The following is a 19,840-nucleotide window of genomic DNA, read 5'->3' as shown; positions in this document are numbered from 1 at the left end:
CCCAAGGTTACAACTCTGTGGCCTTTGGAAAAAAAAAAAAAAAAATAAATTTAAGATTACAGCAACATGTATATAACAGTATTATGATAACAGTTCAGCAATACATTAAATTAAATCTGTTTAATGAGATGATCTGAGCAGGTAGCAGCAGAATGAGGAGAGCAAACAGTGCTCCTTATGGAAATCCAGAACCTCCGGACAACACAGAACAACCTCAAGGGAATTCTGAGTTCTGGGTACAGCTGGGAGCAGCAGGTCGCACAACTGACTCAACGCTATTGAGGACCCTGCAAGAGTTAAAGGATGAAATGGCTCAGTTGCGGGCAGATAACGCAAGATTGAATGTTGAACAGGAAAGGATCCTGAAAAGCTTATCTGATAAACAGCATCAACAGCAATCACATCCAAGGCCGGAACAAGCACACATAACAGATGAACAAAGCTATCATACTGAACAGGAGGAAGCAGAGGACAGAGGAGAGACGAGAGGAGAGAAGTCTGTCAATGCTTCTGAATATCAGACTCCCAAAAGGCCCCGGATGGAGTTACACGGAGAATTTAGAAAGATTAAACCACCTCATTTTGATGGTGAATCTGAAGAAGCTGCAGAAGCATGGCTGATTAATATGAATAAGTACTTTCAGGTATACGAATACGACCATCATCTGAAGGCAAGGCTGGCTATATTCCAGTTGCAAGCCAAAGCCACCTTATGGTGGGAAGAGGTTAAGATGGTGCGGGGAATAAGTGACCAAGATGTGACATGGGAAAAGTTCCAAGGATATTTTAAAGAGAGGTACCTGACAGAACGTTTTTATGATGAAAAGGCACGTGAATTTCACGATCTGCGGCTAGGACAACAGACCATTGATGAGTTTGTAACCAAGTTTACATCCCTGCTTCGCTACGTGCCCTATATTCGGGAAGAGAAGGCTAAAGTCCAAAGATTTGTTAGTAGCTTACCCCTGGCTATGCGAGAAAGAATAGAGTTCGATAATCCAAAAACCATGGATGAAGCAGTGCGAAAAGCAAGACTGTGTTATCAGCAGAACAGATCAAAAGGAGAAAATCCCGGGAAGCGTTGGACAGATAAGCGAGGCAGTAAAATGCCCATGGGTAGTAAGGGAGCACGCAGCAGCTTTCAGAAAGGATTCTCGAAAGGAGCCAGCACTAAAAACCCAGCAAAATCTCAAAGCAGATTCAAGCCTCCTGCAGAATCTAAATACAGTGAACAGCAAGTTAGATTGGACCATGAAAACACAGCTCGACCACCTGTTCAATGTTGGGGTTGTGGCGGATCCCACTATGTCAGGAACTGCCCTCATCGGAAGGACAACGATCAGTTGTCCCAGATTTATGAAGCTTCAACAGTAGGAGATGTGGCTCGATCCATGCCCAGAATAAATGCAGCACTGGAAGATCGGCAAGCTGATTACCAGCCAACGATGATAGAGTTCGAAGGAATGGAATGGTTGGAACGACGGTGGTCTGTAATAAATTGTAAAACAAAAATAGTTTCCTATAGAGATGAGCTGGGTGTAGGAAAAGAAATACAAGGCATTCAGAAACCAGTGCAGATTCGACCAATCACAGCTTCTCAACTGGTTAAGTGCATCCGGAATAAATGTCAGATTTATGCAGTACAAGTGGGGTTTGCGGATTCTATGGATAAGGTGACAACTATTACAGATATACCAGTAGTGCAAGAATTTGCAGATGTATTTCCTGAAGAGATTCCAGGGCTGCCGCCCAGAAGGGATCTGGATTTCACCATTGAGCTGGTACCCGGAGCAGCCCCAGTATCCCGAGCACCGTATCGGATGAGTGTGCCGGAGTTAACTGAGTTGAAAATGCAGCTGCAAGAGCTGCTGGAAAAGAAGTACATCCGCCCCAGCGTCTCTCCTTGGGGAGCTCCTGTGCTGTTTGTGCGGAAGAAGGATGGAACTCTGCGAATGTGCATTGACTATAGACAATTGAATAAGCTAACAGTTAAAAATAAATATCCCCTACCCCGCATTGACGAGCTGTTTGATCAGGTGAAGGGGGCGACCATCTTCTCTAAGATCGACTTGAGATCAGGATACCACCAGATTAGAATAAAGGATGAAGACATAGCCAAGACCGCTTTTCGTACTCGTTATGGACATTACGAGTTTGTGGTCCTGCCTTTTGGGTTAACTAATGCACCTGCAACGTTTATGTGTTTAATGAATAGTGTATTTCATCAATATCTAGACAAATTTGTATTAATCTTTATTGATGATATACTTATCTATTCACGGAATAGGAAAGAGCATGAGGAACATCTAAGGATCGTGTTGCAGACCTTGCGGGAACACCAACTATATGGAAAATTCAGCAAATGTGACTTCTACAAAGAACAGATCCAATATTTGGGTCATATCATTACAAAAGAAGGTATAGCTGTAGACCCTGAAAAGATCAAAACTATAATGGACTGGCCTACACCCAAGGATGTAGCAGATATTCGATCTTTCATGGGGCTGGCTGGATATTACCGACGGTTTGTAGAAGGTTTTTCTAGAGTTGCCTTTCCCATTACCTCCTTGCAAAAGAAGGGAAAAGTGTTTAAGTGGACAGTGGAGTGTCAGCGGAGCTTCGAACAGCTCAAGCATTTACTTACCACAGCACCTGTGTTGTGTGTGGCAGATCCTGAAAAGGAATACGTAGTCTGTACCGATGCCAGTAAGGAGGGTGTGGGCGGAGTATTAATGCAGGAAGGCAAAGTGATTGCCTATGAATCCAGGAAGTTGAAGGAGCATGAGCAGAAATATTCTGCCTATGACCTGGAACTAACTGCTGTGATTCATGCTCTGAAAATGTGGCGCCATTATTTAGTGGGAAGAAAGTTTCTGTTAATGACGGATCATCACAGTTTGACTAGTTACTTTAGTCAACCCACTTTAAATGCAAGACAAGCAAGATGGGTGGACTTTTTGGGAAATTTCGATTTCGAGATTAAGCACCTGAAGGGAAAGGAGAACAGAGTAGCTGATGCACTAAGTCGAAAAGTGCATTGCATTTATGAGATTGGTATCAGTCAAGGATGGTCCACTCTTGACCAAGAAATTGAGGAGGCGTCAGCGCAAGACCCGAGTTATTTGCAAAAGAAGCATTTGGTGCAGAATTCTGATGCCCGCTCTATACAACAAGGTTATACTTTGAATGCAGCCGACTTGTTGTGTTTTCAAAAGAAGATTTATGTACCCAATCAGAGCAGTATTAAAGAAAAGATTTTGGATGAAAAGCATAGGAGTCCTTATGCGGGACATCCTGGTTACCAGAAACTAATCACTTCACTAAGGAAGGAGTACTTTTGGCCAGGCATGAAGAAGGATGTTGTAGATTACCTGGCGCGCTGTTTGGAGTGTCAGCAAGTGAAAGCTGAACATCAGCATCCTGCAGGATTGCTACAGCCAATACCCATACCAGAATGGAAATGGGAGACCATAACCATGGACTTCATTACCGGTTTGCCGAAAACCAAAAGGAATAATGATTCAATAATGGTGGTAGTGGATAAACTCAGTAAGTCAGCTCACTTTATACCAGTTCAATCCACTTATCGTGCAGCTCAAATCGCAAACATTTTTATGCAAAATATATTTAAATTACATGGGCTGCCGAAGGTAATAATATCTGATCGTGATGTTAAGTTCACCTCAGCTTTTTGGAGGACCTTATTTGAAGGTCTAGGAACTCAGTTGAGTTTCAGCACTGCCTACCATCCGCAAACTGACGGACAGACTGAGCGAGTGAATCAAGTGTTGGAGGACATGTTGAGAACTTATGTGATGCAACAGCCTACACGATGGGAGGAGTACCTACACTTAGTAGAATTCGCCTATAATAATGGCTACCACTCTTCCTTGAAGATGAGCCCATTCGAGGTACTTTACGGCCGGAAGTGCCGCACACCCTCCAGTTGGGGTGGACCGGAGGACAAACTCTTGTTAGGACCTGAAATGTTGGAAGAGATGGAGGTCATGGTGAAAAAGGTCCAAGCTAATTTAAAGACGGCACAAGATAGGCAGAAAAATTTTGCAGACCGGAAGAGAACCTTTAAAGAATATCAAGTGGGTGAACATGTATACATCAGAGTTCGACCCAGGAAAAGTACCCTTCAATGGAACGCCTGTGCCAAATTGGCACCACGCTTTTGTGGACCATTCCAAATTCTGGCACGAGTGGGGCCTGTAGCCTATCAGCTCGCCCTACCCAGCCACATTCGGGTTCATAATGTCTTCCATGTATCAGTCCTAAAGAGATATGTGTATGACCCTAAACATGTAATAAGTTGGCAGGACATTCAGGTGAGGGGAGACTGTCATAAAGCTGTAAATTGAAATAAATACTAGTAGACAACTGATTTAATTGTTATGTGTTTCAGGTGGAACCGGAAGGAGAGTTCCTGGTCGAACCAATGAACATAATAGATCAGAGAAGAGTCGAGCTGCGGAAAAAGGTCATCAGCCAGGTTAAAGTGCAGTGGCAGCACTTTGGGCCTGAAGAGGCCACCTGGGAAGATGAGCAGATGATGCGGGATGCTTATCCCAGACTGTTTTTGGGTAAACAGCAACATCGGGACGATGTAGACTTTCAGGGGGGGAGATGTAATATCCCCTGTGAAAAGTAATGATTGGTAAATGGTAAAAGTAATTATTGAACAAGAGACTTTATTTGAATTATATATATTCTGGTTATTAAATTTGTGTTAATGGAAAAATAATTGTGTTGACATTATTGGAACTGAGTTATGATTAATCTTGGTTAAGTAACTGATGAGTCAGTTATGCTGGAAACCCTAACTACCTTGAGGTAGTTGAGACCCCAGAGGAAAAAGGGGAATTGCCAAGTCTGGTTAGGATCAGATGGCAAGGAAGGAAAAGCTTGGGCTTTTTGGATGCCAAGTCTGGTTAGGATCAGATGGCATGAGAGGAAAAGAATTTCCTGTGCACGCTAAGTCTGGTTGGGATCAGATAGCGTTACTGGCGAGTCCAGTATTATTGCGGTCGAGTAGGACCTGCAATTGCTTGGGGGTGGAAGATCAACGAAAAGAAGTCTTCCTACGGTCGGGAGGTTTGACAAGCAAATACTAGTAGGTTGCAGAAGAGCAGGTATGGCTCACAATGCACACATCTACTATAAACATTTATGTTATTATTCTGTGTTGAAGGAAAATCACTGGTAATAACTGCTACTTTCTTGAGAATATATGATAAAAATGAGTAAATTGCATGACTCCGTCAGAGATGGTTATTATTTGTTCCTCCTTAAAGATAAGATGTAAAGCAGATTAATTTCTTTACTTAGACAGAGATTAATATTGACTACTACTTTCTTGAGGATTAACGATAAAGAAAAATGATATATATAACTCGATGATAGACGAATGCTAGTTAATCTTTCTTTCTGAGTATAACATAGAAAACAAGATTAATGCTATAACAGAGATTGGTACCACTACTGCTCATTCATGACTGAAAATAAGAAGAACAAAACCCTCTCGTATTACAGCAGACTTGCATGTAACAAAGATTACAACCCTCGCATAAAACAGAGAATGCGGCCTTTTATATTATATAGAGAATGCAGGGACAGGCATGCATTAAGGATAATGTATCCTATTCGAAATGTTTGTATTCAAAAACATATCAGCCGTTAACCAAATGTGCAAACATTATTATTGAAAACAAGAACATACAGCTCTGTAAGAGGTTACTGAGAAATCCTCATACGAGTTCAGAAGCCGAACTATGAAACTTATACGACCACATTTTAATATGTAAGAGACACAAATATTCCGCATAAAAGCTGTGTAGTAAAGGCTTATACATTCTCACTCGCAGCAATGTCGAACTGGAGTCTTTTCCTTATACTGTATATATAAAACGCTCGAACGAACAAAGGTATTAAATCAAAGAAACCCTGATGTAAAGCCGTGAGAAGAGCTTCAACAGGGAACTTGAAGACAGAACGCATTCATAATACTCGAAAACATATGAAGTAAATACTGAAAAGAGACATGCAACATTATCATATAACATATGTAAAATATGGACGCCGAGGACAGAGCAATGTAACCCGGGGGTTACATGCTCTCTCAGGCGTTTGTGGCCGGTAGAAAACCCTGACCTGGTAACTAATGCCGCGGAAGCTTACGCTCAGCCCGTGGAGTAACCAAGTCAACAGTCGAATGGCCTTAGGATCCTTCATATAAACGATGATAAAAAAACCCAAAACATGCAACAGAGATCGGAAAACACATTTATAATACTCATTGGATGCATATGGCTCGACCCATTGAGTCCAAAGACCAGAAGGTCATAAAACCATCATATTTATATACAACAAAAACTGAAAACAATCGTTAGAACTGAAGCCGAGCTCAAGAGGTAACATTAGACTGTGTTTAAAGAATAGAAGTCAATACTGTGCCTGAGACAGAACTGTAAGCATACATAATCCGTAATACAATCCTCGTAATCCTAGTGAAGGGTTTTAATATTCAAAACTAAATACTATATGCCTTCAATAAACTCGGAGCCTGTGCAGGAAATAGATCTGAGACTCAAAGTCAAAACCCTGTCAAGAGGACGAGCATAACTCAGACTCTAACTCCACAGAGCTCATTTGTATAACAGCGATAAGTAGGTTTAAACTTACCTGTTGGTGAGGAAGACGAGGAGAAGAAGAACCCTCGTCCCTTACGTCGGAAGGAAACCATTCCTGCACACAAACTTCACTCTGTTAGCGTCATTTAAACCTGGCAGAGAATCTGTAAGAAAAACCAGAGCAAAGAAGACTAAACTAAATCCATAACCGATCTTCACCTGATATCTGCAGTTGGGTACCTTACCTTCAAGACGGCAGTGAGGTTGAACGGGGGTTCGATCTGCATGCCTGAGGCAAAGGACCGATGCAGCGGAGCGCCATGAGACTGCAGAACTGGAGTGAGGCGGAGGAAATGGAGTAACATAATGACCACCGAAAGATCAGGCAAGATATAAATTCCCCAGAAGGTTACCGACTCGTGGCCCAATCTGATCCCTTGATCTGCAGTGTGAATTATCATCCATCCGATTGCCGGTTTACTGTGGAGGCTCGTTGGCGCGAAAGGCATCAGGGCCGAGGAGTCAGGGCTATGTACAGGACGCACATGGCCAGATTGCCATCTGCCACACATCCTTCCAAATGGACGATGGAGGTTACCGACACCTGGACCGGGAGTACGATGACCGGACAGGAAATCAAACCCGATCTCTCGGGATATGCAATACAAAGTTCATAATCAACATTATAAATAACCATATATACATTGTGTGGTCAACGATGTAGTTCCTTTAGGCTGTGGTTATGACTTTCATTCACATATGATTATAGTATAATGAACATTGAATCATTGAAACCGTGAGTAAGGAAATATAAAGTGGATATATATATGTTTGCAATATATAACAACGCATATATCAAACCATAGATTTAGCAAAGTAAATATTGTTTACGCGTTGGTAAGAAAGCATCCATGTATGTTAAGTCATGGTATTATTATTGTTCATGTAGAAAAGTTATATTGCTGCATCTTAATAAATATATAAAAAAAAATTTATTCATGGAGGCGTGACACCATATTATAGGTTTCAGGGTTGTGGTGGAACCTGCTTGTATAGTAAGAATAGAAATCACAAATGTGTCCCACAAGTTGAGGGGTTTTAGGTTTTGAAAGAGAGAAATTGTCGGGTAAGTTTGTACAACATTGTCACTTATAGAATATTAGTGGGATTTGAATTTAACGTGGAATTATGAATTATTTTTAGATCATGATCTGGATTAGAATCGTAAAAGTTTGGCAATTGCTTTCCCCCTGCTCCATCACTACCCCATGACACTTGCCCACAACTATTAAACTGATGGATTTGTTTACCAAACGCGAACATTGATTGGTTAATTGTGTATTGGTTACTTTTTCTCGGAGTTAGAAAGTTATGTTTTCCGTTGTTCTATTGTTTGATGGGAATTGTTTTGTTTTTCCTATTATTCTATTGCTGGATGTTTCCGTAGTTCTATTGTTTGCTGGGAATTGTTTTGTTTTTCCTATTATTCTATTGCTGGAACAAATAGTTATTCAGTGATGTTTAGTGTTGTATTTGCTATTAAAAGTTGAGACTTAGTATGTTGTTTATAATGTATATCTTTTTCATGAATTCAAGAGGAAGTTAGACAAGCTTAAAGAGGTGAGCTCCCTTTCATTTGAAAAAATTAGGGTTTTTGGAACGTATATTTTTGAAGAAATTGGCGTTTGCCCATTGTGTAAATCAAATGCATTTTAATGATTTTCCTTTAAATGGTAGCTAATTATATTGAAGTCTATGATCATCTATCAGTGTGTGTCTGCAATATTTCTTGAAAATAGAATGTTGACATAAGCACAAGTCAATTAGAATTTTGGGCCTCAGAAGTTTTACTATTGGAGAGATGCATTCAATGCTAACCATTATATTGGAAAGATGTTGGATGAAAACATATATGCAACAATGTTAGATTGAATGAAATATTTATCATAGGAGAATTATTGTTTATATCATCCATACATTCAAGAGACATATACATAAATGCTAAATAATTGATGAGATAATGGACATAGTACAAGATAGTGTATTTATTTATGTATGTGTAGGTGAAGGGGCATGATTATTATAAAAGACACGATAGATAATAATGTTTACATAATGGAATATACGATTATGCTTACGATGTATTACACATTTCTCTCTTTTGGAGATGCTCCAACCTTAAAGAATACAAGGAAGCAAGACCCAAAAACACTTGAAACTTGGAATTGCACTAGTACATTGTGGGTGCATGCATCCAACCAAGATCTACTTTTATTAGAATTATTTGATGAGAAAGGTTTTGAATGAATCTTGTTGCAACTTGCAATATAATTGTGTATGTTGTTGTTGATAACTTTTCGAACAAAAATCAGATTCTTTGAAATGTATGAAAATTGGTGCCTATTTAGATGTCAATAGGTTGTCTTATTAAGGTGATAACTTTTGTGATTAGGATGATGGTAAAGTTTGTCTAGAGGACAATTTTCTTTATCTTAGGTTTAAATTAATGACATTCATCTTTAATTTCAAGTTCTGTAGTCTTATGTCCAACAATTGCTTTAAATGATTTAACAATCGATACTATTTCATTAGGAACAATAGATTGATCCTCAAATTCAATCATAGTCATAGATCACACTTTGAATTTTGAACATGAGTATTCCCTCTTTTTAATCATTTGATTATGATTTTTAGGATGAGTAATTTTTTTTTATCTTATTTCCTCTTCATGATATTCTAATATTTTTCCTTGTAATATTCTTATTGGAAATTCTCAAATTTGTGCCAAAACCATCATGTGACAAATTGTTATAAAAAATTCCCAAATTTGTACCAAAATTACTCAATTCCTTTATGGAAATTGAAGATAGGGTCTACTCCTCCAATGAAATAAGGCTTGTATTGGGGATGGACATGGACATAGGTTATGCAACATCTACCTTGCTTGAGAATATTTCAATATCTATCCTTAGAATCTAAATTTGACCTTGCATTGAATTTGGAATTTTTTCTTCAATCGCTTCTTCATCACTTTCAAATGGAGGACCAAAACTGCTTTCTTCTTGACTTGTTTTATCAACTTTAATGTCTAGGGACTTCTTCAAGAGGATGAAAATTTTATTTTTTTTCAACATGGGGACACATCACTTCCTTCGCAACCTTCCCTTACCAAGCTTCTCAAGTTAGCACTTTGTAATCCCATTTAGACTTGAAGAAAACAATCTCATCATGGTATCCTCATAAGAGAGGCCAAGAACCAATGATGCCAAGTATACGAAGGGTGGACAATAAGAGTCCTAACATATTTACAATGCAAACCATTCATGTGAAGATCTACAATGAGTCATAAGAAAGGAAAATAATTTTAGAGTCAAGAAATATGGTGCTTACAACTCGACATCTTTGCCAATGATTTTCCTTCAAAATTGATTTATAACTAGTAACTGTAGATTTTAGCAGGTCAAATTGTTTCAGCTACTAATAGTAGGATGCTGCTAAAATTGGAAACTAGGGCCAAACTCCATGTGGGCCATCTTATTCTTTGGGGGAATTTGATATTTTTCTTGGATTCCTCTCATCGAGAGGTGTAGGATTGATCTAAAGATCATCTGATTCTGACATGTATTCATGGAGATATGAATTTATTTGTGTTATGCTACAATTCGTCAAGGTCGGCCAACAACCAAATTGCCCCCACATGTGCTAAACATTTTAGTATAAAAAGAGGTGGCTTGCTAGTCATTTGTACACACTCTTCTTGTGACCTCTTCCTCTCCTCTTGTCTTTAGGTTTTGGTGGGAGGAGAGATCCTAAGAGTCAACACTGCCCTAATGGAGAAGGCTCTATGCTATCTGAGGAGATGGGAAATAACTACGATGTCATGGAGGAGAACCCTTATCTTAGCCTCAAGAAGCCTTAACACTTCCCTATGGAGAAGCCCTAACATAGACCTAAACACAGCCAAGAATGTTGCCCTAGACGTAATCAGAATACTTCCTAAACGAAGTCACAATGCTTCCCTAAACGCAATCTAGAATGATGCCCTAAGCGCAGTCAAGAATTCTACCCTAAACACAACTAGAATGCTTCCCTAAACGTAGTCACAATGCTACCCTAAACGTAGTCAAGAATGCTGCCCTAGATGCAGTCAGAATGCTGCCTTAAACGTAGTCACAATGCTTCCCTAAACGCAATCAAGAATGTTTCCCTAGACATAGTCCGAAAGCTGCCCTAAATGCAGTCACAATGCTTCCCTAAACACAGTCAAGAATGCTACCCTAGACGCAGTCAGAATGCGGCCCTAAACTCAATCAAGAAGAAGACTTTAAGATTGTTCTAGGCCATAATTTGAGGATGGTTTTCATGTTCCCTAAGATGTTTTCCTAATCTATAGTATCAAGTCTTAACTAAGCCACAGAGAATGAGAAGAAAAGGTGCATTCCTAGCTGTCAAAGAGAAGACCAAACGCTGCCTATTAGCCATAGACACTACAAAGATGTGCAGTAATAAGGTTGATAGGAGGTCATTGGGTAAAGATTGTTGGGTTGTCTTGCTACTGGGCTAGGCTGCAGGCCATATCCAGCAGCATAGAGGACTGAAGTTTGATATAACAACATATTTAGGTGCAACACAATGGACAGTATGGTGCAGTACAGTATGATGTAGCAGATGATGTAATAAGATGCAGCTTGGTTGTATCAACATGGTTGTATTGGTAGTATGGTTAGCATACTTGGATGGGTAGAACATGATAAATGAAGTGACTAGTGTGGGCAACATGGATGCAATACTATGCTGCACAATGATACAACATGGTGATGATCGGCATGTAGACATAGTAGCAGCATGATGCATTGCAGCAGCTTGTTGGTGATGGGTACAAAAGTGATGGAATGGTGCATCATAGTGCACAACAATGGGTACAATCATGATTGGGTGCATCTCAGTGAATGGGTGCAGCACAATGACAGGTGCAACATGATGATGAGGTGCAGCACAGTGAGGTGCAACATGGTGATGGAGTCTCCTTGGAGGATTAGCATGCCTTCACCTGAGTCCATATCAGCTATCTCATGTGAAATCTTCTTTGAGAAGATCTCCGCTCTTATTTAGATAAGTCAAAATGTTAACTTCTAATGTATATGTACTATCTCTCTCTGTCTGATTAATTATTGAATAACATATAATAAGAATTGATCAAGGGTTTCCCCACATTGGGGTTTTTCCCTGGCTGGCACCACATCTTGCGTCCTCTTGTCTTGGCTTGTCTTCTACGATTTATGTTTATGTTCTATCTGCATTTTACTATCATGCTAAATGTGATTGCTCATCTGGAATTGATATTGAGCTAATATGGAAATTGAAGAAAATTTGCTATCAGCATAGAACATACCTAAAACTAACATGGTATTAGAGCTTAGGTGAAGACAAAGCCCAAGAAAGAGTGAAATAGAAATCACCAAAGACAGTTGGAAATGAGAAAAAGGCTCAATGGGTTCCTCATCCCTCTTCAAATTCACCAAGGGTGAAGTCGAATCTGAGAATATTATCCGACTGGCTTAGTGGAAGCATCTGATGGACTACCTAAAGATCACTTCAATGGGAAGTCTGGATCTAAGGGTGGAAGGAAAGGCGGATGCCTTGCTTGCAATGAGTTTGACCATTATACGAAGGAGCACCTGAATGGTAGGGACACATCACTTGATGATGATAAAAATTATTCCAGGGACATCTTCAATGATCATAGGAATGACAGGTAATGCAGGTCATCAAGGAAATGGTCGACTCTTCAAAGAAAGCAAGGAACTCCAGGTATGAAGAATCAAATGTTGTTTCTGATAAGCTAAAGTAGTATTTCTCTACTACTTCTCCTCCAGTCTCTTTGGGAACCTGGATTATTGATTGTAGTTCCTCAAGGCACTTCATTGGATAGAAGGAATCTCTCTCTAATCTGGTAGAGATGGAAACAATCGTGGGGATTATACTTGGAGTCAATGCCACCTATCCTGAAAAGGGGAATGTCACCCCTCAATTGAATGAGGGCAACACGATTCATTTACAAGAGTTCCTTTATGTACCTAATCCCAAGAAGAACTTGGTGTCCATTTCAGCAATGGAAGTCAAAGGTTTCAAGGTGGCACTCATCGATGGAAAGGTACATGCTTGAAAATGGAATTTCAAAGATGCTTTTATTCTTGGGTTCAAGGTTGGAAATTTCTATCAAGTTGTAGGAAGTCCATTGGGGACCATGTCAGTTAACACATCTCTTCATAGCACTGAAGGTCTACTTATTATGGGGCCCTGCCTGATGTGAGACGGATGGTGATAGGGATGCCTGAATTCAAGAAGAGCATGAGGGTACATGTCTGAGATGTACCAAAGGAAAATATTGCAAGGTGGTCATTCCTCTTATGCAGCAAGTCCATAGGTTTGGAATAACCAGAGGCGTTTTAGATTCATGATGAGGAATCTCATGTATGTTGTTGGCTTGTTGGGGCCTGACCCGGGTTCAGAGTTAATCAGCCAAACAAATCCCTGTACTACTGACCCTTTCGACAATATTCCATGGAGCGCGGACTGAGGTCTCACCCAAAGTAGTATGGGGGGGTGCTGGAACAAGGTTTTCGCACCTTTGAGATGTTTGAGGGGTTGATTTGGTCCAACTGCTAGTCCTTGCACATAGGTTGCTTCGCGCACTTCCTTGGCCTTCACGCCCTGATAGATTCGTCTTCACGCAGCCCTAACCAGGGGCTGTGGGGCTTCCACACTACTGGAGCTGCGTTCTGCACTATTTCCCTAAATCACACCCGAGATCTTACTTTCCTTCCTACGCGAGTTAGTTATCTTCGCGTAAGTAGAAGCCTTGTGTTATATTTATTTATACAGTACATACATATAAGTTCATGCAACAAATAAACAGTAAACTTGCAAATTATACCCAATAATACATAAGCAGGAAAAGATACACAGGAATATGGTAAACTTCTCTTTATTAATTCTTCCCACGGTTACAGACTCGACCTGCCCTGCGCACTCAGCTGCAGGGGTCCGCGCCCTTTACACACATAGCTGTAGAGCCTTCTCCTACTCTACGACCCAAGACACACTTTACACTTCGACTCAAGCTCTTAGAATCGTCATGATTCTTTTCGCTCTTCTACACTTAGAGCCTCGCTCTATTTATACAATCCCATGGTTCGTGGACCATGGGTAGGTCTATCAAGCCGACATTACATTACAAAAACAAGGGTGTAAAACCCCGTGACTTGATTATGACCTCGCACTCCGCGCCCACAAATCACGGAGCCTTTACAATGGACTTGGTCAAAACTTGGGCTTTAAGCCCCAAAACATGCCTTGGGGGCGATTCCATGCCCAATAGGCCCCCAACACAAACATCGTGACTCGTCCTCGAGTCAGTCTGTTGCTGCGGAGATCTTCGCGTGGAATCCCTCCAACTCTGTTCGAACTACTGCAAGGTCGGCAGCGCACTGAGCGGCTGCCTGCTGAATCTCTTGGACCCGTTGTTCCGAGACCGCAGTGTCGGAACTACTTCCATGGAACTGTTCCTATGTCCCCTGCATTTGTACGAGCTTGCCTTCAATTGTTGTTGTGATGGTGAATGCCTCATTGATCCAAGGTTGAATGCATGCCTTCAAGACAGCGTCTTTGTGTCATGCTGCGTCCACTTATTCTTTCAGCGCTTTGGCATATTGCATTCATAGGAGCTTCTGAGTGAGGGCCACCATCTGCATGGTCCCTTTGTCGCTGTCGTACTACTGCTGGAGCTCACATGCCTCTGTCTCTAAGTGCTGAATGTTAGGGTCCTCCTGTAGATTCGTGAGGACCTCAAATGACTCCTGCACTGTTAATTTCTTCTAACCCTGATGTAATAGCATTGGCGCGCTGTTCTCTAACTTCTGATGGGATGGATGGTTGCACTTTCAACTGCAACCCTTCTATATGAATGTTCAAATCTAGCTGAACCTTAGTCATTTCTTCTTGCGCCTCGTGCACCCCTGGTGCTAGCCTGTGGATGCGTGCCTCTGCTGGTGCGTTTGCTAGGATGGCCACCTCAGGGATCATCTGACACGCCTCTTCAATACCTGTACCATTTTCCTATTCTGCGACACCACTTCGTTGCATTTCAATATCAACTGCTCCATTTGATCTCTTGCTCGCTTAGTACTTGCAGTGCGCAACTCTCCCTATCCTGCAGTTTTGTAGTAATCCCATCCTCGAGAACATATAGTGTCTCTTGCGGTAGTGCAACCATGTTGATCCCGATACCTTTTAGTGCACTAATCGTAGGCCTATCGGCCTCATTTGTCATCACAAGTGCTCCTTCTGGTAGCATTATTGTATTTGTTGTCTGAGCACGCAGCATCTTCTCTATTGTAGTTGTCCCTACTGCAAGACTGGTCGAAAGGGTACCAACCTGAGGAGTGTGCACCTGCAACTCCTGCAGCTATGCTATGAGGACCCCCAACACAATTTGATTCTCTTGCGTGATGTTCTGGAGGGCCTCGAAGGCGACATCACACGCCGTCTCTCTGATGTCGTGCAGATAACCCTCAGTAATGGTGATCGGGTCAATAGACAACTTTGATGCCTTGACCTTCTTGCGTGGCCCCGTCCGCTCGCTCGGGCGCTGGCGCTTCAGTTGTGTTGATGAAGTTTGTGGGTCCATGCCACCCTCCTCTTCCTCTGCTTCCGGCCCATCTGAAGGCGACTTTTAGCCCTTGCGTGCCTTCTCGGCTGCTTCCTATGCTGCTGCTAGTGCTGCAGCCTTTTTCTGTTATGTTTCTATCTGTGCAGCGTCCTACGCCTCTTGTGCTTTTGCATCCACTGTTTCTTGCCTTCTCTTTTCTACCAACTACGCCATACGCAATTTGGCCTCCTCTTTCTTCTTCTGTGTTGCAGACTTCTCCATTGTCGCGATGTCTAGGGTGCACCACTCTGGCGACCATGTCTCTAGTGCATCTAAAATTACATCGTTTGTGGCTACGAATGGTAGCTCGCTCCATTTCTTAGCCGGGTCCTTGCGTGCTCTGATGTATATTATGTGGAGGTTTGCTTTAAACTATGCAAAACTTTGCAGGTTATTGTAGGTAGTATCTAATAACCACGGCTTGCAGTTAATCCCCATTCTGATATTCATTTCCATGAACACACATAATATATTACTATCGCGGATCCAGTTCACGTCCTTTATGGCCTATAGTGAAGCGTACTTCGCGGCCTCTGTCAAATCTCTATCATTTATGGGGAACTGACTGTCCTCCGGAAATTCTCCTACCATGAGCACTATGGACAGCAAAAGCCATGCATAGTGGAACGTTTTGCCTTGTTCCTAGGCCTTGTGACAATTTTCCAGGAACTCCTTGCATAGGAACTCAGACCAATTGTACTGGACCCCCTCCACGCACTACTGAGAAGGTACCACCACCGGCGCGGGTACCTTTTCTGCGCGGCACTTGCACATAACTTTACTTTCCAGTATTTGAGTCACCACCTTTACTGCTTTGTTGTTTATGCTGGATATGGCGTAGCCCCTTTTCTTCTTCTCTAGTTTGTATTTCTTCTCCATGGCCTCCGCAATGGCTAAGTCACTGCTCTTCCCCACCAAGATGTCTGTGGGGTCCTCTCCTTTGCATGGGAGCAGGGTAATGCGGTGAATCAAGTGGTTTGTGATGGAGATGGGCTCCTCCATCCATAAACACCCACCATGCACCAGTCAGAGCAACTTCCTGATGACGAAAATTGTTATTGGGGCGCGGTGGAAATTCAACACCCAGAGCAGGTTTAGTAACCCTTCTTTTTCCACTCTGTGCAACCACTTTTGCGGCTCCAATTCGATAACCTCCGCTGCAGTGTTCTGCTTGGGCTTCATGAGCTGCGCGGTCTCTAGGTGAGGGAACTTCTCATGGTTAGCGAGATCCAAATCTTCAAATTTCAAGCTAGGCACCTGTCCCAGGTGCGTGCCCTCAAAAATGATGTCTTCCGGGAGGAGCTGGGTTTGGAGAGAGCTCCTGCTTTCTTCGAGATCCTTGGGCACTTTTTCCTTCCCCTTTCGTGGGGGAATATAGGCGGGCAGCTTTGTTGGAGGGTGTGCAGGCTCAGTTTCTTCCTCTATGCCTTCGTCCTCATCTTCTTTGATGATAAGGTCCTCTAGGTCTTCCTCCTCCTCGTCAGTTTCCAAGTTAACATCTTTCCCTTTCTGCTCCATGGTTAACCTGGTGCACAATGGGTTTCGCGAGGACATATGTACGGGAACCATCGGCTATTTGTCTTTCTTGGCCTCGGCGTGCGCGGAGATTTAGGGATTTCCGCCACAATCCTGGTGCTTTCAAGGGCATTCCCCCATAGTCAGGGCATGCGCGGCGTCTTCGATGGTCATCTATGCAATTTCCATAACTTCCTTATATGCTGCCATTGTGTCCGTCTAGAAATCTATCACTCGCATAATCGGGGGCTCAATCAATGCTCTGCACAGGTCAACCAGGGCTTTGCTGACAATACGCAAGGTATAAAACAACTCAATTTGCAAATGACCAAGTTTTGTTTGCTGGGCAGCCCTGTGTAATTTATAGCATCTTTTGAATTTGAATTCAACCGTTCCACCCAAATCTGGTTCATTAATGCTACCTTGGAAGTAGATTTTCCCAAATCTTTCCCATAAATTGTGTCTTAAATTCCGTCCGCTGGCTCCATTTGGTCTCAAGTTGAGCATCACATCGTGAACAGTAATTCCAACCGTCACTTTCCAGCCAACCCGCATGGCAGTGCAACCCCCCTTGTGCGGTCGTGGACCTTGTGACACCTTACTCTTGTGTGTAGCTTCAACATTGCATAGCTCCCGGGCATAGTAGTTTATAGTCCCACACCTACTTTCAACTGCCTGGAGCGCTAAGACTATACTTCCCACGGCTAGTCAAGTGGTCGCGCCACCTTTATAGGGATTCATCTGGTCATGCATCACTTTTCCTGGAAAATACCCACCTTTTATTGTTACTGGCTGTGTCGCGCACTTTATCATCTGCATCGCGCCACCATGGTTGATTCGTGTAGTAATATGCTGTCCAAACCAAGGCATTAGACTGATCAATTCGTGGCGATAGTCCCCAAATTCTTTAGCGTGATCGTGCGCACCATATTTTTCACCCTGGTCTTCTTATTGAGAAAATCTTCATTTTTCTCGTCCTCAAGCTTCTTAACTTTTGCTTCCACCAGAGTGCTTTTCTCCCTTAATCGCACCCGAGATCTTACTTTCCTTCTTACACTAGTTAGTTATCTTCGCGTAAGTAGAAGCCTTGTGTTATATTTATTTATATAGTACATACATATAAGTTCGTGCAACAAATAAATAGTAAACTTTCAAATTATACCCAATAATACATAAAGCAGGAAAAGAGACACAGAAATATGGTAAACTTCTCTTTATTAATTCTTCCCATAGTTACAGATTCGACCTGCCATGTACACTCAGCTGCAGGGGTCCGCGCACTCAGGTGCGGACTACTATGCCTCTATGCACACAACTGCAGAGCCTTCTCCTACTCTATGACCCAAGACACACTTTACACTTCGACTCAAGCTCTTAGACTTGTCATGCTTCTTTTCTATTTCTTTCTTTTCTCTCTTCTACACTTAGAGCCTCACTCCATTTATACAATCCCATCGTCTGCGGATCATGGGTAGGTCTATCAAGCTGACATTACAATACAAAAATAAGGGTGGACAACCCTGTGACTCTATTATGACTTCGCACTCTGTGCCCACAAATCGCAGAGCCTTTACAATGGACTTGGTCAAAAATTGGGCTTTAAGCCCCAAAACATGCCTTGGGGGGATTCCATGCCCAACATATGCAGGTTGAAGAAATGTCTCTATGATTGGGAGCTAACACCCTGGGCTTGATATGAGAGGACTGATAGTTGTATGATGAAGCTCAGATTCACTAGGAGTGAAGCCAATCCAAACCATTTCTTGGAAGTTATGGATGATAAACCTGTCATATGCCACCTTATGAGCATGACCTCTTTCTGACACGTGTAGGCCCTTTCATTTGGAAATGTAAGAGGGAGTTACATTACAGATTTGGAATGGTGAACTGCAAACCCATGACTACCACGATGGAGCTTGACTTTAAGAAGTTATGCGATAGTGCTACCATATCTAATTTGGAAAATTCCTCTAAGTTTCTTCAACTCATAAAAACATTGATTTTCTTGGTGAACTCCCGTCCGAATATATGTTTTGCAGTTAACATGTTGAGCTCATATATGGTTGAGCCTTACTCGATTGGTGCCAAGAATCATTTGAGATATCTTTAGGGCACAATCTCTCATGGATTGAGATACAATGTCGGAACTGTGATGCTGCATGATTATTCTGATGTTGATTGGGCAGGCAGTGTGGAGGATTGCAAGAGAAATTCTAGGTGTTGGTTCTCTTTGGGTTCTGCTTTGATATCTTGGATGAGCAGGAAGCAGAAGTCAGTTGATTTAAGCACATATGAGGCTGGATACATAGCAGTGAGTATGGCCTCCTGTGAAGTTCTCTGGTTGTGGAAGCTCTTCAGTGAGCTGTTTGGACACGTGATGGATAACGTCATGACCTTTTGTGACAACCGGAGGGGGATTCGATTGTTAAGGAATTCTATGTTCAATGACCGCCCCAAGAATATATACATCATGTACCACTTTATCTGGGATATCATACATCGAGGAGCAAGAGGGATCCATTGCATTGGGACTGATGTGTAGGTCGTTGATATTTTGTCGAAGCCCCTGGGAAATATCAAATTCTTGAATTTTTGAGAACAATTAGGCATCGTGGAGAGACTCTCTCCTAAGGGTCCTGTATGATATGGACATTTAGCTCTGGGAGATTCGGGGGGATTGGGGGTACATCGTGTTAGAAAATTATATATTACGGAGCAATGGAACACATAAAATATTGCAAAAATATAAACACAGAAAACGCACAAAACAAGAGAGACACAAATATACGTGGTTCACCCAGTTTGGGCTACGTCCACCCCGAACAACCAGTCCTTCCTTTTTATTATCCATCAAAATGAAGAGACACAACCTACAGCAAATCCGCTGTAATATCCTCTGTTTTCTCTCACAGTCTCACCTCTCTATTCATCGCTCACAGAATACACATCTATCACACAGCCTCAAATACAATACCCTCAT

The 19,840-nt window shown here is 42.0% G+C and overlaps 1 protein-coding gene across 1 annotated transcript; it reads right to left on the bottom strand.

The window, feature by feature from the left end:
• Positions 1-5,770: 5,770 nt before the first annotated feature.
• LOC149156112 (uncharacterized) lies at positions 5,771-7,339 on the bottom strand. The gene is made up of 3 exons (XM_089445803.1): positions 6,881-7,339; positions 6,688-6,750; positions 5,771-6,606 (listed from the first exon to the last, which is right to left on the bottom strand). The coding sequence occupies exons 1-3, from the start codon at positions 7,205-7,207 to the stop codon at positions 6,553-6,555; spliced, it is 444 nt and encodes a 147-aa protein (XP_089301929.1). The 5' UTR covers positions 7,208-7,339; the 3' UTR covers positions 5,771-6,552.
• Between the last annotated feature and the right edge of the window lie 12,501 nt (positions 7,340-19,840).

Source organism: Pinus tabuliformis, chromosome 9, assembly GCF_031772625.1.
Source record: "Pinus tabuliformis cultivar Carrire ecotype Pingquan chromosome 9, CPIR1, whole genome shotgun sequence".
NCBI lineage: Eukaryota > Viridiplantae > Streptophyta > Pinopsida > Pinales > Pinaceae > Pinus > Pinus tabuliformis.
Note: the sequence above shows the minus strand (reverse complement) of the source record. Positions and strands in the feature narration are given on the sequence as shown.